This window comes from Nestor notabilis, unplaced genomic scaffold (genome assembly GCF_000696875.1).
Source record: "Nestor notabilis isolate BGI_N333 unplaced genomic scaffold, ASM69687v1 scaffold12739, whole genome shotgun sequence".
Classification (NCBI taxonomy): domain Eukaryota; kingdom Metazoa; phylum Chordata; class Aves; order Psittaciformes; family Psittacidae; genus Nestor; species Nestor notabilis.
In genome coordinates, this window is record NW_009942477.1 from 38,591 (window position 1) to 64,752 (window position 26,162).

The window sequence follows — 26,162 nt, forward strand, 5'->3', positions numbered from 1 at the left end:
AGGTTCCCGGGGCACCCCGTGCCAGGGCCTCACCACCCTCACAGGGAACAACTTCTTCCTAAGATCTCATGTCAGTCTCCCCTCTGTGAGGTTAAAGCCACTCCCCCTTGTCCTATCCCTACAGGCCCTTGTCAAAAGCCCCTCTCCAGATTTCTTGTGAGCTCCTTTAGGCACTGGAAGCTGCTCTAAGTTCTCCCTGGAGCCTTCTCTTCTCCAGGCTGAACAAGCCCAGCTCTCTCAGCCTGTCTCAGAGGTGCTCCAGCCCTTGGAGCATCTCTGTGGCCTTCTCTGGACTTGCTCCAATAGTGCAAAATCATGCGCTGAGCTTCTTTTATTTGAATAGATGTGATACCACAACAGACCACATATTATTACTACTCCTATTACTTTGGTTCACTGATTAGGACCAAAACAAATAAATCCCTATTACCTCACTCTTCCAAACAAAATACCCTCTCTTCAAAATCAAAACCCCACAATTGGGCTAATTCACCTACAGCAGATCAGCTTTCAGGACCTTTATTACGTGAAATCTACTATTTAGCATACTTTACTGTATGAATTTTTGGGTGAACTTCAGTAAACACTAAAGGCTGATCTAGCACTAGATGGCAAGTGGGAAATAGAAACTGGTGAGGCAAGGGAGCCCAGGAGCATCCCACAGGTAGAGCCAATCATTAGAGAAGTCAGACAGCCCTCAAAATGAACGGGATAAAATCCTGATTCATGAAAAGTTCTGTTTGCAATTTACTTGCAGAAATGACACAGAAGGAAGCACTAATTACTTCACAATGAATCTACTTGAATGCCAAAATGAAGTCATTTGAATCTGTAAAATCTGACATTTTTATGCAGCATTTCTCAGGCCGAAAAGCCTCTGACAAAAATCATGAAGTCCACAGCAATAGGCTTTACAACTCCTATCTTGCATGCCACATGAAGGAACTCCTTTGCAATAAGTACCATGTCATGGGAAATAATCTTTTCCAGAGACAGCAAAGTGGTTGCATTGAACAACTCCCTTTTCATATGTGCTGTCAGACACTGGGTGGACTGAAAAACACTCCATTTGTTCACATTTCTAGAATTTAAAAAACCAAGCCTGTACATATGCAAGTACAGGGACCAAGTTACTATCACTCATATAAATGATGAGATGAGGGGAAAAAAAAATAAAATTACAATTTCCAGGAAGCCTCACGCTTCAGCTGAGCTGGAGCTGACAGCGTGCTTGGGAAAAGGAGTAGAAGCAAGCATAGGAGCGGTGGTGGAATAGGGGGTACAAGAAAACTGGAAACAGACGGAGTTTGGTGATGAAATGGGTCAGTAATCAGAAAGAGGTGGGAAAAACAGAAAAGGGAGAACAACAAGACAGCATATTCATAACAATCAGAAGAAATAAAGAATGAGGACAGCTGAGGCAGAGCAGATCAAAAACCTGTTTATCCCAACAACAGATAGCTCAGGCAAGCACATTTCCCACCACATTCCTCCACTCACCGAGTACTTGCATTCAGCAACTTTAAATGAATTTGCCATCAGTGAAATCAGTTTAAGAAGTAACCAAGCAGGGTAAATATTTGATACTGACAACCTGCTTTGGTAAAGTTTAAAGAAGGGGGTTTACTGTTTCAATCTGTCACTGCTGATTTGCCCTTTAGTTCTTGTACTGGAGGGGGAATGGAACAGCTGTTTTCTCTTCACCAACACGCTGCTCATGATTTTATAGAACACTATCCTCCCAGCACCATTTTTCTTTCCACGCTGAAGAATCCTGCTCTATCTAGCTGCTTGGCAGAATCTGGGGGTTTGATCATGGGTCAGTTTACCAAAACCAGTCCTGCTGTCTCCAAGGGGTAAAAGGATTTAGCAGAGCTCCCTGAAAGAGCTTTAAATTAGATTTGAAGGGGGAAAGGGATAAAACCAGTCTCACTAGAGATAAGCCTGGGGGCAGCACACCAGCGTTTGAGTGTGCTAGCAAGATCCTACAGTCTGCTGTCTCTGTGGAGATAAGGTATGGAGATCCATGTGGCAGGAAAGACACAAGGGTTATGGATGTATTAGAAACCATAGAAGCACCCAAGAATGGTCACCATTGGTCATACACCAGTGTATGCAGCATGGGCAACAAGCAGGAGTGTTACTGTCCAAAACACTTTGAAGCCACATGCTCTTTGAAAATGATGCTCCACATCCAAAGAGAAGTGTGCCAAGAAAAAAGGGACAGCTGATACTGAAGGAAAGATCCCAGATGTACACTGTAAACTAAAGGTTAGCTGGTAAGATGCAAGAAAGAATAAGTAACAGGCACAACAACCAGAACAGAACAAAGCTGTAAGAAGTGGCACTGTTCAGTGAAAGTAGTCAAAAGCCTTTCCTCCAACGTGTATGAACACCAGTTGGGAATTTTTCTAAGGAAGAAAGTTACAGCGGCAAACAAAATGGGAGCCAACAGAACAAGAAAAAAGAGAAAAAAAGGAAGTTTCAAATGCTTTGAAGAAAAGAAGACATTATGAAAAGACAGAGAGAGAACAGTACATTAAATGCACAAGTTCTAGGACTAGACACACCTGTTAAATAGGTGTTACTATTAAATGAGGTGTCCTTAAGCCACCTTTTGAACCATTAACTTGAGGCTTAATGTAACTTCCAGAACAATATCTAGGTCTTCGTCTGAAAACATCAAAACTTCACCAATTTGTGTAACATTTCATTCCAGTGGTTAATTGCCTTTTCCACTGAAAGGTAACACTGCCATTTTCTTCACTGTTTCAGTACCATCTTGCTAATTCTAGCAATAATGCCCCTTTTCTGTCCCAGGCCTGAATTGCTTATCTACTGTCAGCTCCTCAAATCTCATCCTAATTTAATACAGAATGTAATCTTTTATTGAGGAAATGCAGTGTCTGTCTTTTTCCTCAGTATTTGATCTTGCATATTTTATAGAGGTAATGAATTTGTTAAAAATGCTTAAGTAGTCTTAAATATCCTGTCATATATGCCTGTCCCCTTTATTTACCACTATCTTTAGTCACCTGCAGCTTTTTAAATATGTGCATGCAATTTCTCACTATTTTCCAGACCCTGTCATGTAGTTTCATTCAGCACACTAGTATTTTACATTTGCTAGTTTCAAAGCAAATATAATAAAGAAGCTTCATAGTGCAGAAAAGTTGGAAGACTTATTTACAGCGAATGACAGCCATAGAGATTAGGAGGAACAATTAATACAAGACAAGTTTCATGATGGGAACTTAGGGTGAGGTGAAAATGACAAGACCTGAACAGTAAAATCTGGCACTGACAGCAAGATTAACATCCCAACTTTTCAGGGTGGAAATGAAAAGCAAAAACCACCCAGAACCACAGTATACTTTACCACTGGAAAGAGAGAACAGTAATTACTCCTAAAGGAGAAACCCCATGTTTATGGATATCACTGATTCTTTACGGATACAGCAGAAGGCTCAAGAAGCATGAAACAAAAAGGAAGAAAGATTGATGAAAGAAGAATTAAGAAAAGAGTTAAAAAAGAGCTAAAAAGCTGGAGTTACAGAATGAGAAGATGCAGAAAGTGCCTCAGGTGAAGCAGAAGACATACAAAAACCAGCATCCTCAAAACTGTGTAAACGGCAACAAATTTGACATTACTATCAGAAAAATTAGACCTAAAGTTTTACACTTATAGAAGTGCTCAAGCATCCTAAACCAACCAAATGTACGTGTCAAGTCTACTCAGTAACTCTCTACGTTCTATGGCCAGCAGATGGCATGTGTGACAAAACCATTACTACGGCAAGCTCATTTCAGTATAAAGACTGCTGAGTAAGTAAAACCAGTTACCTTTCAAAGCTTAATACAATAAAACATGGACAGTCATGGAAACAAAGTATTTCAAAAATGGTTTTATTTTCTTTAAAATACTTACATCTGAGTTTGTCCAGTATTTTACCACCACACATAGTTGCTAACATGGCTTTCACCGAAAATACCGTCAGTTTCCCATGGCCCTCACTGTGGAAAAAAATAAACCATGGTAAGTGATTGCTACAGAGAACGAGAAATAACAAGAATACTTGAGGCCTAGGAAGTAAATGTATAAATGCCCTCCATTAACTACTAAGATATGTCAAAAGTGTTTAATATAACTTTTAAACAGTGACAATAGATTGGAACAGTTAACAAATGTCTAATCACAAATCAAGTTTTCTTGCAGGATTATGAAAAATGAATGGATAGAGACTAGCATTTGTCTTGTTCATCTCTTACCTGACCTCTGCAAGAGCTAATGGTTTTGGGTTTTTTTTTCAATAAAACACACTTGTTCACTGTAAAACATCTCTATTTTCCCTGTTACCCTTTGTTAGTTGCTTTAAATTTTCTCTCCTTGAGCTAAACTCTGATGTTCAAATACACATTTCGTCTAAAAATAGTCCAGTAATTGATAGCTAATGGAGAAGTCAGATAATATCCTGAATCCTATACCATGTAGAACAGGAATATTGTGAACATTGCTTTATTTTAATTTAAGTTAATAAAGCTGCTGTGCTATCAGAACAGATGGCACATTTGGGAGAATAATTTTCTAGTATCAGCAAGAGAAAATTAATTTGTCTCTATGGAAAGTATGCAAAAGCCCATTCAGCACGGTACAATACATAAAACAGGAACGTGTATTTTTCCCGTTAACAGGAAGGAAGAAAAGGATGAAACTATGAGCGAATTAAGCCACAAGAACCACAGAAGGAGGCTTGCTCAGTGCTGGCCCAGGAGGTATGCCTCCCTATCTCCTGAACTACTGTCGTTTATAGTACTAAAGATAGGAGTCAGAAAAACTCCATTTTATGCTATTGCAATAGCCACAGTGTGGTGATCTTGGTGTAAATCCATTGTTACCGTGAAGTCAGCTGAACATTGGTTTAGTGGTGCATAGGGCAAAAGAAATGAGTGTAAACATGGATAAGAGCTGTTGGAATTCTGAACAACTCACTGCCAAAGAGAAACGCTCTGAATCATTATCCTTAACCATAAACAGCAACAGCGGGGCAGACTGATGAACCACCAAGAAAGTTAAAGTCACGTGTAAAAGGAGAAAAAGAATTAAAGTAAGTTCAAGTAATTAGTTCTTCCCTGTGAGGGCGGTGAGGCCCTGGCACAGGTTGCCCAGAGAAGCTGTGGCTGCTCCATCCCTGGCAGTGTTCAAGGTCAGGTTTGACGGGGCTTGCAGCAACCTGGTCTAGTGGAAGGTGCTCCTGCACTGTGGCAAGGGGTTGGAACTAAATGAGCTTTAAGGTCCCTTCCAACCCAAACCAGTCTATGATTCTATAATGAATTGTAATTAACTGTATTGGATGGATAATTTGTACTATCATGGAAAATACACGACGGGTGTTAGAAGGGACCTAGAAAAACTCCAGACTACTCTCAGTGGAAATGAAATGCATGTTTAACATTTGCACTTGGATGACTAGCACTTCGAAAGTGTTAAAGTTAGAATTATTCAAAGTAAATATTGGCTCCTGGTATTGAAGTAGTGACAAGGTCTAATGTCAGTGACAGATGACAAAGCAGATGGAGACATCAGGAAGCAACCAAACAACATTTTTCCCCCTTTCACACTCAAAGCTAATATGCAAATATTATCTTCTGCTAACAAGTCACACTCCATGGTGAGGGAAAGGCTCTCAACCTTTCTCAGGCTGAGAAGTGCCTGAAATATAACATACAATTTCTCTAATACAGACTCAAAGTATCTTTCCAATATTCCCTCTGCAGAGGACAGGCAATCTAGAGCTACAATTGCAGGAAGAGCTGTGGAGAGAAATAGTGATTGAAAGGCCATAACTTTGTTGATATCCAGTCCCCTTTTAACCATTCTTCAATCCTTGACCTCCACTTTCATCTAAGCAAATCTTACTAGTTAATTCAAATCTCCTTAAGTTATCGCCTCAGCCTCCTCCTTTTTTTAATAGACATTCATTTTCTTTCAAATGAAAGTTCAGTTTTGAATTCATTTCCAGGAAAAACAAGTTACTAAAGTCATCAGTATATCCTCTCAGGACACAAACTTACCCTTGCAAAGGTATTATATGGTGCCTTTAGATATTAAGCCTGCTTCTGCTCACATTCTGTTTATAAATCAAGAAAAAACCCAGAACTCCTCCCTCTGTAATCTGGTAGCGGTGTTGTTAAGCAACATGCCAAAAATTGATTTTTGTATCAATGCTATTCAATCTGCTGAATTCCTCATGGAAATGAAAAAGGGCAAAACTTTCAATACGATTTATGAAACTCCTAGAACAATTAGGAGTTCTGAGGATTTGAAACAGAACTGGGAGACTTGTTTAAAAAAGACTGGGCCTGTGAGGCTTCTTCAAGTTGCCTGAAGGAAGCATCATCCTCTATGTCTTCCTGACCAGGCAGTCTGTAGCAGACACCCACAGGAACAATGTCACTCTTCCTACTGATCCTGACTCCAGCTCCCAGCTGGCTCATCATCCATCTGCAGGCAGAGCTCCACACACTCCAGCCAATCTCCCATGTAAAGGGCAACTTCCCTCCTCGTCTGTCCCTCTGAAAGAAACCACTGCAGCACTCCAGTGGTGTCAGCTCTCCCACCATGTCGTCTCAAGAGGAATCAGACTTCTGTTTCCTCCTGTTTGTACCCCACGCTGCACACAATGTACAGCCACTTCAGAGAGGCAACCAGTCATGCTGATTGCCCAGAAAAGGCACAAGAGCTTTCTGCTCAGCACTGATCTGCAGGCATTTCCTTACATATGCTTGAAGTGAGCCCCTTCCAGCTATGCTGTGCTGACTATAAGGCTCCTCCTAGCCACATCCCTCCACACACCTTGCTCACCAACTCACTTCCCCACTTTTTTGTTGTTCATACTCTCCCTCCCCCTTACTGCACACTGCTTTACTACCAGCATACAGTGTGGTATGATAGCTGCAATTTAAAAATGAAAAAAGAAGTTTGACAAATCAAATACCATTTCTAGAAATTATGAAATAACAAATACTGCTCTGACACAGCCAAACAGGGCCAGAGAAAGATCTCTGGGGTGCCAGCAACAGGTCAGGGACCTTGGAAAGCCTTGAGAGGCTATTGGGAAAAGCAGACCAGGAACAAACTGTCAAACGCCCATGCAGACCTCTGCAGGAGAGAGCAGGGAAGAACATCATACCACAGCTGTTCCTCCCTAATGCACCAGTGATGCAGCACAAGCCATCATTTCTGCACCATGGTCAGAGTTGTTCTATGGGTCCCAGTTAAGTGTTCACTGTGAGTGTTTTTCATACTTATCTAACAGAAGCTGTAACTCAAAGATTTCCATGGGGAAGAGGCTAGTCAAATCTTTGATTCCTTTACCTATTTGGTGGAATGTTGGTGATGTTACCAACAGCACCGTGTTGTAAGAAGCTGAATGCACTATGTGCATTTAAGCAATCACACAGCTACCCCAGTGCTGCCATTCCCGTGCAGATGGGTACTTCTGGGTTTTTCAGATTAACATCTGCCATGTTGATGAACTCCTGGAGGGGGAGCCCCAGCCCTGCCTTTCCGCTTATTCCCGATTCTCCCACTGCACAACAGCGCAGCATCCCAGCTTCTCTCTCAGCCCCAGGTGCCAGCTGGAGGAAGGTAAAGAGAAGCTGTTGTACTGTGCTGAGATCCAGCATGGTGCTTGGGTTCCAGAAGAGGCAGAACTTACATGGTTGGGGGCAGTGAGGGAGAAAAAAATATCTCAGCTAAAGCCTCAATCTTTTGAGCCAGCTCCCCAAAACATGACCGTTTCTATTTTTATATTCTGTATTTTCTACTGTGACCTGCCTCAGAATAACCAGCACCATCAGCTAGCCCTTACAGCTTGTCTCACAGCTAATAGCAGATGAGAACACAACAGAGAAATACATAGTTAATCCTGTTGTCATAGCAGTCTTCCTGCTTTAAGCTTTGTGGTGTTTTCATCTGTCCTTAGTGAGGCAGGGGCTATTCTGAAGTCTTGGACTAATTTGGGGGAAACCTAGCTCCCTTTGGTGACAATAAGAAGTTACACTAGTAAAGGATCAAAGCCTGGACATTACAACAGAACAACTATCGGGCATATTCAGTGCTGCAAATTGTCTTGGGTGAAACTCCTCAGTCTCTGTGACACAGTGCCCTGGCCACAAGCAGTTCTCTGCTGCAGGATAGAAGGCAAAGGGAGAAGAAAGATAAGACTGAAATAACAGCTGGCTGTGAGAAAGATAAGATGAAAAGTAAGAAGTGCTAACTGACAGTGGAAGATTTGCAGTTGCTACTCAGAGAACCCCCGGTGACACATCTACCCAGGAAGATTAGCAGATCAAACCATGAAGAAAGAGGCTGAGAAAGAAACTCATAAACCTCAATGCAAGGAGAAGCCTAGACAAGATCCTGAACAAGGAATCGGGCTTCAAGCCAAGAAATGAGCATTAGCCTTTATGGGCTCACAGTATGTTAGAAGGGGATGCAAGCTGACTGCCAAGACAAGGTAGCATTATAAAACAGTTTTGTTGATTGGGGTTCAATAAAACACTTTTGCTTTATAAAACAGTGCTATACTACTATGAGGTTAAGAACTTATGTTCTATCATAGTCTGCAGAGCACAGTTTTACTTTGTCTTCAGTTCAGATACACAGCTTACAGCAGTCTGCAAGGTCCAGAAGGCACTAACCTATCTTTCTTAATAAAGCAATTTTTAAGACAAAGCATCACTGCTGTAGCAACATAAATCTCTGCAGGCACTACTATGACATTAAATATATCTGTATGTGTGCACAACACACAATTCCATGAACTTGAGAAACAGCATGCGGACAGTTTGCTAGAGACTCATGCAGTTGGCTGCGTTCATCTTACTTAAAGAGAAAATTAGTTTAAGAATACAACTAGAGGAGTTACTAGCCTGTCATATGCTGCTATCATGAAGTTGAGGAGGAGGCTGATGGATTGCTCTACACTGATTTGGTGAGTAGAAGGAAGGCGTTTGTTTAGCTGGTAGTAGATGGATGAAATGATTGTTTCTAGTCGAGACACGTTGATCTCTGTGTTATGATCCAAAGTGTTAAGGCCATTATCTCTGAAGGCTTCAATCATATTCCAGATATCAACAAGATGAACTAAAAACAAAGGAAAAAAAATTAACTTCTATTCTGTAAAGCATGCAAGCTTACTTTTATGGTACTATTGCCAATTACTATGTTAGTTTTTATTTTGGAATGAACAGTTACTTATTTGTATTCAAAGTGAGAGACAGACTCGTGATATTCATACTTGTATTTTGTGTCAGCTGGTTTAAAATAATAGAGCTGTGCCCAGATATCTTGTGGGACTGTTACTCCACCCTTCAACGTCTGGGTGCTCTGACAGAAAAACTTCATAAAGGAGAAAAGCAATCTTCCACCATCATGCAGTGCATTTTAGCAGAATTAGGTAGCATCATTTGAGGACACCAGCCACATTCTAAATCCACTACAAATTGGTTACAATAATTTTGAACATCCTTATGCTAACTAGTAGTTGAGTATTGAAGGAGGAACTTGATGTTCTAGTGACTGTTTCCAGTTGATCCAGTTGCCAAGTCCAGAGCATAATACTTTGTAAACATAGGCCTAGAACTCCAAAGCATTTCCCTAAATTACCCTGCCGTATCTTAGCACCTATCTAAGAAGCGTTAACAACGTAGAGAGAATGTTTTCCAAACCCACAGTAAGCGATCTGCAGTACCACATTAAATAATATTTTTTAATGTTTCAAAGCTTGAAAGGTATGCATGATAGTGGGAGAAGACATCTAAGGCTCAACAGTAATCCACCAGTCCAAACTGAGTGCAAGCCAACAGTTACAAAGGACAGACTGATTTGCTAACTTCACAAGTTCTGTTAACTTCCTTAACTCATCAAAAAGGGTCTGAAGTAAGGTGTGACCTTTAACATTTCTTAAATAAAACTTGTCTTTACATTTTTCACATAAATACCACACAATGATAAAAGTCAAGGTGGCTACACCAAGCATATGCCCCAGATCACCCTGTGGTCCAGACAAAGACCATAAATGCACAGCCTCATCTACACCTACATGTATGGTAAAGGTTACTCGAGGCGTATGCATTGCATCAGTGACTTGGGTTGAAGGTGTGCAGTGTACTATAATTAGCATTTCTTAATACCTCTCTACTGATTAAGAGAGATTTTTAATTCAAAAGCATGAATTACAGCCATAGACTAACACTCCTCCACAGGAATGAAAAAGCTGTAATCCATCCAGCACACTAAAGGCACTGCAGGTACTGCCACACAGCTCCAAGACACACACCCCCCGGAGGCCAGCAGCGCTATGGCAGAGCAACAGTTGCAGTGCGCGGTTGCCCACGTCCGCTGCAGGGCTCCTCAGGTGTTCTCCTGTCCTCCTCCACACCAGACACACTAACTCCACTTTTCTGAGAGGAGGGACCAATTCCTGTGTACACTCCTCTGCTCTGCTTTTTGCTGTAGCCAATACAGCTCTGGTAGCAGAATGCAAAGTTGTGTCACGTACTCACCCTTGACACTTTGCTTTGCTTTGGTAAGCTACCAAGGCCAAAGGCCCGTGGAAAAGAATGTCAAAACTTACACTGACTAGTGTGGTATGAACTTCAAAGAATCCTTCATAGCTGATACATTTCACATAAGGCACTATGACCAGATCCAGATACTTTCATGCCAGTAACAGGATTAATGCATCACCAAACTCATTCCTCTGCCTACTTGTCAGGCGGCTTGTGGTACACTGTGATGGAACAGGACCTCAAACAGCTCGAGACTGCCTGCACCAAATACTTAGGGCAACCAAAGTATGTCAAGCTGGCTCATATATTTTAAGTTTTTGAAACTTTAAAGAATTAAACTAAAGATGTTACAGAGTATTGGACCAAGATTGCTGTCTCTTTTTAGTTACATTTTTTAATCTCTGTTTAAGTAACAACTGCCATTGTCTGATAAAATGTTTACTTTCTCTTGCTACACTTAAAATTCACAGGGGTAGAATATTTGAAACAATCATGCATGAGAAATTTTTGAAGGTAAAGAGTAATTATAACTTACGATTACATCTTTTTTGTACAAACCGCAGTTTACAGGCTGTTCGATACGTTGAAAGTCTGATGACATCAAAATTCTGTGCTCCTATGGATAAAAAAAAGTTTGTGTGTTTCTTTCCTCTGTAACAGCTTACCTGAGAGGATTACTTCGAAACTGGTATGAGTGTTTCTTCACAGACAACGTCTTTGTCATATGAACCTGACAAAGATTTTCACTAGATATCTCACAGTAAAGTGATTTTCAGCAGCATATTACAAACTGACCTTAGTTTGACACTGGTATGAGTATCTTAAAAGCAAGGATTAAGCAGTGAACAGGTAAGGAAAAAGGACTGCTCTGCTGTTGGAAGACATGCACATGGAAGATAAGAGACATAGGGAGGGTTTCCCAAATAGATCCAGATCAGGTAAGAAGCAGAAGAAAAGGCAAAAAAGAAAAACATATCTTCACCAACAAACTCCCACTTCAAGATGTGTAAGTGTTATACCTTCGGACAATGCCACATTGCAGAATAGGTGAATGCTATTAGCTGCCACCAGTCTCTACCACACCTGCCACTTCCAGCAATTCCTCTGAGCATTGCAAACTTGAGCAACTTCAGAAAGTTGTCTTAACTCTCTGACAAACAGACCTGTGTTCCTCATAAACTCACCAGAGGAAATGATAAATCATGAGGGGATGATAAATGACACTGGTTTAAAGTCCAGCATTGATCATTTTAATTTAGAAGGAGTCAACAAGTCAATCCCATTAATCATAAACCAAAATGCGTTTTAAATGGCTCACATTTCAACAGCATCAATGGCTGTGACCTACTATCAGTGTATCTCTGAGGTGTAAGCTGAAATCATCCAGTTGCACATGTGCAATGACACTAATGCATATGGTTTCTGTGCCTCTTGTATTCTCACTGGAATGCCCAGAAACAGGATCTGTGGCAGTCTGCCTTTCCCTCAAAAGCCAGAGCCTCAATGAATGGGGAACTGAGAAGCAAGGATAACTTTGACTTAAAGAATTCAGACTTCTGAAAGATACCTAAAAAAATCCAAAACCCACAACCTCCCAAAGAAGGTATCAGATTACTGTACTGGGGGGGTGGGGTCTTGCTCAAAGGTGATAACTTATTCCCTCCTACATTCTGAATTCAGAAACCAACTTGCAAATGCCAAATTTGAATTACCTTTATGTATGCACCCACTGACTCACTGATGCAAATTTAAGAAAGTATTCCTGCCTGAGATATTTAATTGCAATTTCACAAATACAACACCAAAGCATCTGCACATGTGCCAAAGTATCTGCTTGTTTTTAGAGACCTAGGTACTGTGTCTCTAAAGAGATGTGCAACGATTATCCCTCTTCATCTCTGATGCAGAAGGGGAGGTGAAAAGGGTCTGAAGACCAGCAAGGAGGCTGACCAACTTCCAAAGGCTCCCCACAAGAGCTGACCTAAGAGTGGCACTAGACTAGCTAACATCCAAAAAGCATTCTGCTTGACAGTATGGTACAACAAACCTAAGTGGATTATTTTCCAGTATCATCTTTAGAAAACTAGTCCCAGATGTATTTCAGGAAAGTACTTGGCCAGGTAACGTAAGCTGGAATATTCAGATCCAAGACTATACAAAATAGGTAATTTTGTATTTTCTATGCAACATTCTTTCGGAACTCTCAGTTAGGGTGCATACTTCTGTCTTTCAAACCACAGAAGGCATTTCCAGAGACCATGAGACTTCACAAACTGCTTAGTCTATATAAAATGTATGTATACAAAATATACATATATTTATACATATTTAAAAGGTCATTTAACAGCTACATGCAAAACCTTCTGTTCTTGTCTTCCTGTATGACATTACCACAAAAGCTTCAACAAGGTCTTTCTTCTAAACTATCTGAAGTGGGGTCTGTTTTCAAGACAGTCTGTGTAGCTCAGAATCACAGAATGGTGGAGGCTGGAAAGAATGACTGGAGATCAGCCTGGCCCAACCTCCTTGATCAAGCAGGGTCAGCTACGGTGATCTGTCCAAGACTGTATTTAGTCAAGTTTTGAGTATCTGCAACAATGGAGACCCCACAACTTCACTCAGCAACCTCTCCCAGTAAAAATGTTTGTTCTCACATTAGATGGAATTTGCTGTGTTTCAGTTTGCGCACACTGCCTGGTATCCTGCCACTGAGCTGAGAAAAGTCCAGCTCCATCTTCTTTATACCCTTACATAAGGTAAACTCAGTATGTATTCTGCATTTCAGAGAAATTTGAACAGCTTGCACAGGATTCTTGCCCATCAGACCACTCCATAAGTACTGCAAAATCAACACACACATCCCTGTGGGTAGCATGTCCAGTGCACGTGAATGCCAAAGTCTACTCTTGTCTTGCAGGAAGAATTATCTAAACACTTGAGCAAATTTGTATGTTGACCAAAAACAAATGGCCACTGAAAGCACTGATTTTACACATCACACATCTCTGCGTATGAAGCTCACCTAGAAAGGCAAACATCTGTGTGTCTACTTTACAGTGAGATATTCCACCACAGGACAGGTGAAGCTTGAAGCACTTAGATTTCTCATACTGGTATGATGAAGAGCCTCACAGAGAAAGGTGATTCAGGATGTCTGTGCACCAGCACTTTCCCTGCTAATGAACAGCAAGACCACAGCTGCAGAGACACCTTGTATTATCAGAAGAATTCTGAACATTTTTGATGATTTAGCCAAAGCTAAAAATTAGCATGTCAATCTCCGCACTAAATGACCACAAGATGACTAGAACACTTGAAAGTGATGAGACAAATGTAATACACTGATGCATCATTCAAAGCATTTCTAGTGGAGAAGTACTATTGTAATTTTAAAAGGTTCTAATGAGGTTTCACCCAGGATATCACATACAATTCAGTCACCTTTGCTCAAGTAAAACTGAACAGAGGCAGCGAAGGGGAAAGAAGGTGTATGGCAGACAGACTACAGGAGTTCACTTCTGCCATATGTTGAACAAGCCCAAAGAGACCCAGCTATGAACTCAAACACAGAGCAAGCTGCGAAGCTGGGGAGAAATACTATCTAAGGCTGCTCTCACATGACAGGAAGCAGATATAAATTAGCCAGGAATAAAACTGTTCCTGAAATTAGAAGCTGCTTATAACCACAGTAAGAATATTACTCTGCAATTCCTTCAATAAAATAGTATGAATGTATTATTGTTTTAAGACAGACCTTCATCAGCCTATAACTGGAATTACAGGACATGCTTGCCTAACCTAGAGTTTAATTCAGTCCTGTGTTCCCATAGGAAGGTAAAATAACATGATGCCATGCAAACATACAGCCTTTTATATCTAACTGCAAATATCTTCGTAAAAGGCTATGTCTTATTCCTTTAAATTATAACATCTCTGGACAGGCATCTGATTTTTGTAACGATGACAGCCTCTCTTTCAGAGAATAGTCCTGTGCAAAAAACAACCCCCCAAGCCCCTCAAACTGCTTCTCTCCCGAGTCACACCAGCATTGTGGTGCCTTTTTTATTTGTAAGGTAAAAGGTGATCTGTCTGTTGTCATAGATATTGCCATATATGATGAATGTGAATGTTCCTTAAAAAAGGAGCATCACAAAACCTAGAAATGAATTTGTGACCCACCTCTTGTTTTCTCCTCCTGAGCAGTACTCAGGAGCACCCAGGATGCTTTTCACTAGATGAGGCAATGGCTTTGTAGAAACAAGATGCAAACGATCTGTTAAAACTATCAAAGTGAAGCTCTCAGTAAAGAATAAATGACATTATATCTTCACATTTCTTACTTACTCATTTCCATGAACAGCTGTCTCTTCTCTGCCATTGTCCTCCTCCTCTTCCCACTCTCCTCAATCATTCTGAAGACAAAAATGGCAAACACTGTTTGTGCTAGAATTTCTGTTACAAGAGCAACTTACTGTGAACGACATTATTTTATCCCTCAACTGAAACAGTTTGATTATATTTGGTAAATTAGAAGACCTGTAGTTAGACATCTGTTCATAACAACTGTATTCCATAAAGGAGAAGTATCCTTTGGACTTAGCAATACCTTTTAAAGAGGCACACAGCACAGGAAACATTAATTCTAAACATTTTATTTGATAATCTTCAGTTTGCAAAACTCAGAGCCACATACATATGTATAGCAATATCATAGAAAGAATTATTTCTGTTCAAAGAGATTTTGTTTGCAAAACACAAAGTAAGCAAGACCTTTCCACAAGCAGTTGAGGCAATGAAGACTTTGTTGTTCAGAAGGAGAAAGCATATGGCATTCCATCCCTGGCTGACAGACTCATAATGCTCCTTTTTCCTGCCCAGGGTTTTTGTGGGGATGTTGGTTCTGGGGGTGTGGGGTTTCATTGTCTTTAAACAAAACCTGTAAGAATTCATTTACCTTTGAAACCTGGTGCTCCAGGTCAAATTTTATTTGTTGGAGAAGAAAAGATCTTAAATATAATTAGGGTGGAAAGAAAAAAAAACCCACATAGTTTGGTCACACAGGCCTCCGACAAAAACAGAATAAAGAAGGGACAGCAACATAGTGGAACTTAACACCCCAAGGTAAGAAGGCTCAAGGATAATTTACTACCTTACTTCGCTATGTAGTCCTAATGATAGATGCTAAATTTCAGTCAACTTGGGGCGGGGGGGGAAGGAACTTAATTCAGTATCAGTGTAAAATTTCACTTAAAACTACCAGGATATATTACTCTTTTGGCACCAGATTCACCAATTTACTCAATGTTTTTTAATGGTTTTTTTAAAAAAAAAAAAAAAAAAAAAAAAAGGTGGAGAGGGGGCAAAAATACCAAACAGTTATTCTACAATTACAGCAGGAAGTTAGTCAGCTCACGCTCATGCAACATGGCAGGACAGATTTCATTAGGCTTAAATGTCAACCAAGGAAAAGAAAGTCGTGTCTTGGCACTTAACATACACTCTGTGATTAACAGTTTCGATCAGCAGTTGTCCATTGCCTGCTAATTATTCCCTGGTGAAGATCTCTCAACAAATTTATCTCAAAAGCCACAAGAAGCCTTATTCCTTAACTGTTCACAAAAGGAAAATAAAGGTATGGTTGCATAAAGTAATCTGAAAATACGGTTTATTTCCTTATTTTTTCCTATGTTAGAAAACCATAGGCTCTGAACAAATGTGCTTCTGTGTTTTATTTTTTTTTAACATGGACAAACCTCAATGGCAATTTTTCAGATATGTAAAAGCTGGATTTTTTTTTTTCCAGCTTCCTCGAATTTAAATTAAGATTAAATAAATATAGGCAAATAGAGTGTCTTGTCTTCTCAACCAACATTCTTCATAATGCATTATCTTGAGCTGTACTTGACTGCAAACTGCAGCAGGTGTTCAAAGAGCTGGGCTTGGGGAAACTGCCTGTGTGATTCATGTTCACTCACAAGTTCCAGTTATCCTCATACACTGGGCCAAGCTGAAGAGTTTTTAGAACTCCTGTTCTCTTTGTTTCCTCATCACATAAGACATGCCTGTCATCTTGAATGATGCCAGATATTGTACCAGCTTTATTTCAAGTGCTAGCGCCCTCTAAACTGCACAACAGATGGACTCCAAGGGGTAGATTAGTTATTTGAGCTTTTAAATTGTTTTTAGTAAAGTCTATTTTATCAAGACATAAGGGACAACGGCACTTGAATCTTCTGCAGCACCAAAAAAATCAGTAATACTAGATCTTCTTGTCCTTGGGCTTTGGGTGCATGTGTCTCTCATCCCACCTGCCTAAGCCTCTGCTTCCAAGCAAATCTCATCTCTCTGCAAAGCTGAAACCAGTCCCTGTGATGTCCAACGCCTGGTGAACCTGCCTCACATCAGAGCGGCAAAACAGAGTGATACTAGAGACACCATAACTGTCATTTCTCCTAGCAATTACCTTCCAAAGCCCATGGATTCCAGCCAAACCCACAAGAGCAGCCACCTACTGTGCTTTCACAGGAGGCACAAAGATGTGCTACCAACCAGCAAGAAAAAACATATGGCAATGTCCAAATGCTCCTGCTCCCCACCACCACTTGAGAGGGTGGGCAAGTAGCACAGATGGGGCTAAGGAAAGGCCTGAAGGCAGCAGTGAAGCAGGGTATGTATATATGCCTACATATATACAATATACCTACAGCAGTGAAGCACTAGGTATATTTTATTATACATATAATACTGTACATTAAGGGCTGCATTGCTGTCTGGTAAGATACATTTAAAGTCGTATTATCACGACATCAATCCCTACAGACACTTTATGGTGTCAGGATTTGAGTGTTTTTTAGAGGTCATTCAAGCTGCATGGACTGCAGTTATAGAATGCTATCAGACATAATTCGCAGCTATGTAAGTCAGATTGACCAAGATAGATACTTTCAAAGTTTTAAAGGAGCTAGCATTACCCTTCATGCTCTCTGCAAAGCAAATGGGTGAATTATCTGTTCAGCAATGTCCTTGAAATGAGATCTGAATAAGCAAACTGGTCTCTCCATGATTATGAAGTGCTGCAGGAACACATCAACAACACAGAACCTGACTGACCAATAGCTCAGGAATTGTCTTGTACAGATTTTTCAGGTATGATCTCAGGAGAATCATGTCTTAAGGAATGTTGCCTCAGGACCTTCTCCAAGTCTCTTGCCTTTCCTGAAAGGAGCAAAAGATTGGAAATTTTCATTAGGTGAACAGCTCAACAGTCAGGTACCTGTTCACCAACAAAAAAAAAAAAAAAAAATAAAAACAAACAAACAAAAAAAAAGAACCCACAAAAAACCCAAAACAAACCACTGCTTAGATTTCCAAGCTCTCACTGCTGATTCTTTCCAGCTATTATCCAAGAAGGGGCAAACATCTAGGAAATCATCTTTCTGGGCCAGATTTACACATTCTAAAAACAAACAGTCCAAGTGGAGAGAGAAGAGACAAGGTGACAGGTATTTGCAAAAACTGTGGAAATTACATTAGTCGTATGAGATCTCTTAGAATAACTCACAACCCCAATAGCCTGAACTATCAGGCACAGAAGGATCCCTTACTGATGAAGCTGGGAAGAAAGACGTAAAGTCTATATTCACCTTTGCACTTTAAATCTCTCTCAAGTTAAAATCAGGAATGAGCTCAAACAAGAGTAACTGCAATTATGCTAAGGATGGAAACTGCAGTTGCTCACATCAGAAAACAGGAAAGGTAAACTGCAGTTTGTTCTGCATCGGGTTTTGGTTTGATTGGTTTTGTTTGCTTGAAGGGGGCGGGGGTGTTTGGTTTGGGGTTTTGGTGGGGATTTTTTTGCTGGGTTTTTTTTTTTTTTTGGCTGGTTGTGCATTGTTGTTTGTTGTTTTGTTGGGGGGAGGGGTGGGGTGTTAACATTTGTGGCACAATGCGTGAGCAAAGTGCCAAGAAATATACATGGATTGAAATAACAAGACAGACTAAAATTCTCAAGATGGACACTCACCTTAAAATGGACATGTGGAGAAAAACCACTCAAATATATTTAGGTAGCAACAAAGGACAATGTGAATGCACTAGGGATTCTCCAGTACCACATAAAACTGTTCAAACAGGTTGTTCCATTCCATTTTATCCTTCACATTTTGTGAGGAGCTTCTTCTGAACACCTGGTATCTACTTCATCATTCCTCAACCTCCGACAGATCCACAATGCCTGGGATAAGGAGTACACATGGACCAACACCAACACCTGCCTGGGAGAACAGTGCAGCATTTCTGTTCTGTCTTTAGCATATGCTACCACTTTAGTACGTGCTAATTATATAGCATATACTATATGATCACACTATGCTGAAGAAGTCCCAAGACCATGCCTACAGTAACCATGCACTATATTGCTACAAAAAGGACAGCAGCAACACACATCTAGAACTGTCATTTACCCTGCAACAGAAGAAAGTTCTTATACATCAAAAAAACATCAAAACAGCAGCTTTAGACCTGAAGATTTCCATAACATGAACCCGGATCAAGTTTGTTGGACTCTAGTCATAAAAAGAATTCAGATAAAATGCTAAAGAAGGATTTAGAAGAAGAAATGTGCTTGGTCATGCTTAAAAGCCTGAATTATGTTATTGCTAAGTTCTACTAAGAGAGAGAATAAAAGCACACTGCCGGGCCCAATCCAGCTTGCCAAGGAAGCAGATATGCAGGCAAGAACACAAAGGATATGGCAAGCATACAGAAAATACTCCCGAGGACTTCCTTTCAAGTTCCTAAAGTTTGCCATGCCAAGACATCCTCAGCCAAAGTGATTCTCTGTGTTTAGTAATCATCACCAGCTTTTTCCCCCCCACAAACCTGTGCTTGTCCCTTTACTGGCCATAAGCTTCTGACATTCACAACACTTTCCAGCAAGAATTCCCAAGCGTGAAACCCACAGCACAAGTCACCTCCTTCCTCCTACCAGATTCTCAAACCTCACAATTCATGTACTGAGAGGTACAGAACAGTCAACCACTATCCACCCTCTCCATGACATTCATGACTTTATAGATCTCCAACTTACCTCCTCCCTAGCTGCTTGTCTTCCACACTGAGGGACCTCAGCTTATGTAATCATGTCTTTTACTGAATGCTCCCTGTGTTCCTGTGACCCCAAATCAATACAGGCATGTCAAGAAAGCTGAGCAGCCAAGGGAAGGTCAAATGAAGCCTTCTCCATTCAGAAAACCACAACAGAGTGATCAGGAGGTGACATGTAAAGATCAACAGCGGATGACAGCATTGCACAGGAATGACTGGGTGGCCATGAAGAACAGCGCTGGACAAGCCAGGACATTATTTCACTTGGGCAAACTGAAGAGATTTCTTTTTTTTGTACGGACCAAAACTGCTGCAGAAAGCAGAAAAAACAGCTTTTCCAAAATAAAGTAACTGTGAATTTAAATTTTCCTCTACCCATGAAACACAGTAATAAAACGCATTTCACTTTTCTGTACCTTCTGGAACATGTAGCTACATGCTATTTGAAGGTGCAAATACCTACAAACATTAGAACTCACAGATGAAGAACTCATGCAAGAATAAATACAGATTCAGAAGACTAAATTAGGAAGGAGCTTTAATAAAATCTACCCTAAGCATTGATCAGACTTTTATAAAAACAATAGTAAACACTGTATCTTAGTGCATGTATTTGAAGGGGTATGGTCAAGGCTAAAAGGGAAATGTTAAATCCTAACCTCAGTGTTTCTTTAAGCACCGTCTTAAACTGCATACACAAATACCAAAGATACCAAGCAGCTTTCTGTGGTTTGGCCATAGTACAACATGCTCAACCTCCATCCAGTCTGAGGCTTTCTAATGTTAGACAGTATGATTGTTTCCTACAGACTAGGCCTAATGATTTCCCATTTCTTCCCTTATACTTCCTGCCTTCTACCCTGTGAGTGCCTCAAAGGTAACGTTTATCAAAAGAGACTATGCACTAAGATGTCGCAACTTGGGGTTAGCGATGTTTAATTAAAGAAAGAATCTGCTCTCTTCCTTCCCTCACTCCGAATTGCCACTGAACCTCAGAAAAATTACACAGAAAAGTGAGGTTCCCCGAAGGTCCCTGCACCACAAAAAAGTCTCACTCGCCAGCAGAGACAGTTCAACTTCTTGAAAGCCAAGTACTTTGAGATCCAGGTAATATTTCTTGCTATTTTTATAAAGCTAGAAATCAAACACCTCTGAATTTCACAAAAAACTCTAAGACTATTTCTAATTAGGTTCAGAGTTGTTTAATTATTCTGGAAAAGCTGGATTCTTCTTTAAAGGTCAGGGTTAAAACTGTACCACTGTGTCATCTTTTCTATGGTTCCTGTGTAGGATCAAGAAACATGTAACATTCCATTCTGCACTCTTGGAAATGTTTAGGGGCATGGGTTTTGTTTATTTTAAGCTAAAACGTAAGAATGGCCATAGTGTATCAGACCAGAATGGTTCCTCATCATCTTTCTGCTGCTTTTAGAGTCATCACTGGCTAGCTCCACTTTACACTTCCTCCTGCCTCCATACCCATTTCTGCATTGGACAAGACACAAACAATCCTCAGGTATCATCCCTTTTCTAAGCAGAATAATCTGGAGGCTAGCTGTTTGTTGGAAAGAGACCACCCATGCCAGGTCTTTATAATTTTCTACTATCCCTTTGCTACTTCAGCATTTGCTTTCAGAGATGAATAAGAAACAGGACAGAGATTCAATATGTAGGCACACCACTTTAGACACACACTTCAGACAGCAGCAATAACAAAATTCTTGTCTTCTTTTTTAAGAGATGCTTTATAGTCTTAACAGAACATAAAGAATATATTTTAAAATTATTTACTAAGCTTTTTTGGTTTTGTTTTTGTTTTGAGCATGACTGAGCATTGGTCTGAAGCTTGCACAGAACTATACTAATGCAGTGCGACACTATTCCTAACGGACAGTTAGGAGTGGAAGTATAAACCTATGACTGTTTCTCCTCTCCCCTCTCTTACGCCTTATTTGCATAACTTTACATGCCTCTACTCTGGCCAGTAAAAAAGGGGATGAAATTCAACTGGCTTGCATTTTTAACATGATTTACTTCAGCAGACACCTTGCTGTTCACCTCCAGTTACTCACCACGTGTGATTATACCCCACTGTTTGCAATGGTGACAGTTAACCTGGGCACCGTGTGACTATAAGGAATTATTTGATCTCTGACTCTTCAGCTGTATTTGTCTTCTGCCCCAAAATGTAACCTTACTCTTAGAGTGGAAAGATTCATTTTTCTTACCTCTACCCTACACTGAGGCATTCTTAGCGGTAAGATACTGTGTTAGTGTGGTTTTGTTTAGCTTCCCCTTTCCTCCAAATTAGAAATCTCTATTGTGTGATATAAACCAAACCTATTTTCTCTCTCGCTGCTAAAAAGAAACAGAAATCATGGGCAAAGTAAATAGAGTACAACCAAATCACAAGAAAACTCAGAGGTCTACAGATTGCTTAGGTGCTAAGTGAGACCAGGAGATTTTCAAAACTTATAGAATTGGTGTACATATAAATAATGGATTAACAACACTGGAATTAGACATTAGGAAAAAATTCTTCACTACAAGGGTGGTGACGCCCTGGCACAGGTTGCCAAGAGAGGCGGTGGCTGCCACATCCCTGGCAGTGCTCAATGCCAGGTTGGAAGGGGCTTGGAGCAACCTGGTCTAGTGGAAGGTGCCCCTGTCCATGGCAGTGGGTTGGAACTGGATAAGCTTTAAGATCCCTTCCAACAAACACCATTCTGTGATTCTATGGTTCTATGAATTTAACTCCTTAGCTTTAAAAACACTCAATTCAGCCAAAGGCTGAAACTTCCAGTTCTTAAAGAAATATGCCTGAACACAAACCATCTGTATCACCACCAGTCCCTTTAGGGGGGAAAACCTAAAATACGATAAAGATGCGAGATGCACACACAGAGGTGTTTCATGATGAACATCCTATTTTGCTATTCTTGCAAAAGCAGTATCATGAAATAACTTACTCCGCTTCCACTCATGCTGATGCAACAGTGAAGTTACATAGTCAGTCCTGGACGATTTCCACAGGTATTTGTTCCTCAAAAAGCTTTTTGTAACCTTTGGCAACCTGGAGAGGACACTTGCACTATGACAGCTCTTGGTTCACTTAAGAATAGGACTAGGAGCAGGTTCAACCCACTGTTTTTTCTTTAAAGGCTATTAAAACCAACTGCAGTTGAATTTTCACACCAGAGCCGGCTGGATGTCTCCCAAAGTTCCAAGAATTCTTGTAAGTGTGGAGGGCTGGAAGTAAAAGTTAGTTCCACAGGTTTTGGTTTTCATGTCAGTTCTTGCTCTGACCACAGGGGCTAAATTTACACTCACCACCTAAGGCGGAAGTACAGAAAACTTGCAACAGGGCGCTCAAGTACTCTGCTTGAGTCTGATGCAGTAAAATACAGAATTTTCTCCCTGCAGCGACAGAACAGTGCTTGAATTTATAGTAAGGATGGTGCTGGTTCCACAGAATATGGTCTGCTTTAAGAGGCAGCAACTTTATGAAAGAAAATCTGAAATCAGTGATATGAGCCCAGTATTGGCAAAGAGTTCAGCTTTTACGTGCCCGGAAGTGGGTATAGGTACTAACACCAACTGCAGCCTTCGGGTCTGAAGTCAAATACACTTAAGCTGAAATCAGAAACCAAAGTGTAAGAGTTGAAGCAACTACTGCAGCCAGAGCCTGACACTGTGCAGTTGCACTTGCTTTTTAAACTTTAGATACTCCAAGTAAGCCACAACCTGCTCTGATTTCAGCTAGTCAGAGGCTGAGGCTGCTGGAAATTACTGAGACATGGTAATATTATAACGATGATTTACTCATACATTATGTATCTCTATGTCTACATACACATACAAAAAAGGGCTGGGGTTTTTTACTGTAATGGGAAGACTAGCCTCAAATCCCATAGGAGATTCTAGTTCAAGATGGCTATTATTTAAACTCATAATGTTGAGAATCAGCAGGGAGTTATCTGCACTGCAGTAAAATACTCACTAGAGAAACACAGTTTCATTATTATTAAATAATATTAGAAAAAAATTATTAAATGGTAACAGTTATTTGTATATACTTTTTACGAGGTAATGTTCACCTTAAAACACAAAAACCGTGCCAGGTTAGTACCTTAAAGCTACAGCTCAGTATGTCTGATGCAAACCTCAAAAAAGTTTGACATTTCCCTTCATCCATTCACCTTCTTTAAACAGGTCAAATAATCCTGTTCTGTTGCCTCATGAGTAACCTCTGTGACAATCTGACAGCCAATTTATACATTCCTTACCAATAAACGTGGATAATTCTACAGTAAGTCACCATCCAAAATATCTTCAATAGCACCATAAACACAGCCATATTTTTTTAATTTGCTCAGGTTTTTTTTCTTTTCCTGTTTATATTCCATACTTCTGTTTCACAGTTCTCTCTCTTCCGTACCTTTAAAAGCTCTCTTCCACACCACACACATGCATTATACATGTACTCTTGGCTGCACAAAAACTGACATATAAAGAAGAAGTAGAACCTGATGTCTATTTTCCCCTTGACTCACTGTAATGGGTTAAGCCAGGATGCTGCTGGACCACCTGTTTCTGCAGTTCCTGATTGCACTTGTAGCTTATGTGCAAACAGGAACACGAGCAAACCCTGCTTATGGTTGTTAGGCCAATACTACAGGACCTATCTTAAAAGGTTTCGCTCTTCTTGGAGCTCATCAGCTGTAGGTAACGGCCTAAGGAAGCAGCTTTTCCTCTTCAAATCTAAGGGAGGGAGACAGACTGTGTAATTAATCTTAGCTAACAGAGCAGCCCTTCTGATCTTGCCCTAACTATGGCCACCATTTAAAGAGTCACACATCTGTCCTTCCCTGCTATTGTATTGACTTCCTACTCCCTTAGAGACTATAAACTGAAATTTCATTGTTTGGATTCCATCTCTGCAATTTCAGGTGCTTCCTCATTACTTTTTTATTACTGTAATTTAGTCACTAAATAGGTTAATTAACTAAAGAGTTGTTTGGCCTTTTTTTTTTTTTTTTGCTTTAAAGTCAATTTTGGTTTATTTTGTATTTCCACTTTTAAGATATACTCCAAAGGGATTTGGAGCTTCATGATTTGATAACCATTTCCAGAAAACCACTGAAATGCAGCCTCATCAGCCAAACAGAAGGCCACAGAAATACAAGCTGATTTATGAATTATGAAATTTGAGTTTGTTCAGATTTTTGATGTTGCATTTCACTAGCAGAAATATTTCTGATCATTATCACTGATAATGCAGTTGCTGTAAGGGTAAAATTGTGCTTATACCTATTTATGTTCAGAATTAATTTGTAATTAAAAATAAACAGACTACCAATTTGGGAAATATATTGATCTTAAATATACTTGATACCCAGTGAAGGAAGTTTTGTAACTATCTGCTGATTTTCCAATGAGAAGGAATACATCTTCCTAGGTGGTTTACAGAAAAGCTTTCACTCCTTGTCAGTTCATTCACTTTTAAAAACTTGAATGAATCTGTCATTGGGATGAAGATACTGAATAAAACTTCAGGGCACATCTGTACTTGCAGAAAACGTTACTGCTGTCACATCTGGTTTAGCAGTTCAGGCATTTGTTTTGGGCTTCTAAACTTGTATGGCTTCGGCTGTCATTTGATTTAAACAATTTTAAGCAATTTCTAAAGTGCCATAAAAATTTGCTGAAGTATAACAATAATAATCTTAGACAGATTTCAGTAAAAAGATGCTGAAGCATTTTTACTTCTTCTTAAGAACTTGAACAAAAATCCCACAAAGACTGGTTTCATCCCCTTATCTCCCTCTCTATCCAAAATATCTGAAGCTGTCTTCCTCATTCCTTTGTTCTTCATCCTTTCTTGGTTCATATTCCGATCTCCCTTTTATCAGTAGTCAAACATTAATATATGTAATTGATGAAAAGTATTCCTTCATTCCCCTATGCCTCTTACTAGGAAGAAGAAAGCAATCTAGAAGTTATTTTGGGGGACACACTTAGACCAAAACCCAGGAAGACAAAAAGACAAGCCTGTTATACTTACACAAGTAGATAAGCAACATCTTATTTTAATGAATATTCTCACAATTTCTGATAATTCTCCTAGTTTAACTTAACATTTCAAACTCTGTTCCCAGCACTGTATGGAGTAAGAAATCAAAGAATAAAAAAATAGTGCACAAAAGTATTAAAAATACTTTAAGACATTACTTCTGCATCTACAGGAGTAACAGCAACTTTGAGAAAGAAAATGCATTTCCTAGTGTCATGGTTTCCTAAAAATTTCAAGGACTGGATCTCTCACAGATTTTTAAGAGAAAGCTTTCCTACAAGTATTGGACTTGACTTGTAAAGATCTTATGGAAGCATTAAAAACTGACTTCAGTCTAGGAGAGGGCATAAGGGGAAAAAAAAAAACCCACCCAACTAAGACCAAGAGAATGGATTATAACTTTGCAGTG

The 26,162-nt window shown here is 40.0% G+C and overlaps 1 protein-coding gene across 1 annotated transcript in view; it reads right to left on the reverse strand.

The window, feature by feature from the left end:
* The window catches only part of LOC104411090 (dystrobrevin beta), a 42,986-nt gene extending 28,000 nt beyond the window's left edge, over positions 1-14,986 (reverse strand). The window contains exons 1-4 of the mRNA XM_010021426.1: positions 14,920-14,986; positions 11,111-11,191; positions 8,935-9,148; positions 3,929-4,014 (exon numbers count right to left, since the gene is read on the reverse strand). Coding sequence (XP_010019728.1) covers positions 3,929-4,014; positions 8,935-9,148; positions 11,111-11,191; positions 14,920-14,986 — 448 coding nt within the window. The remainder of the gene's footprint in view (positions 1-3,928; positions 4,015-8,934; positions 9,149-11,110; positions 11,192-14,919) is intronic.
* Between the last annotated feature and the right edge of the window lie 11,176 nt (positions 14,987-26,162).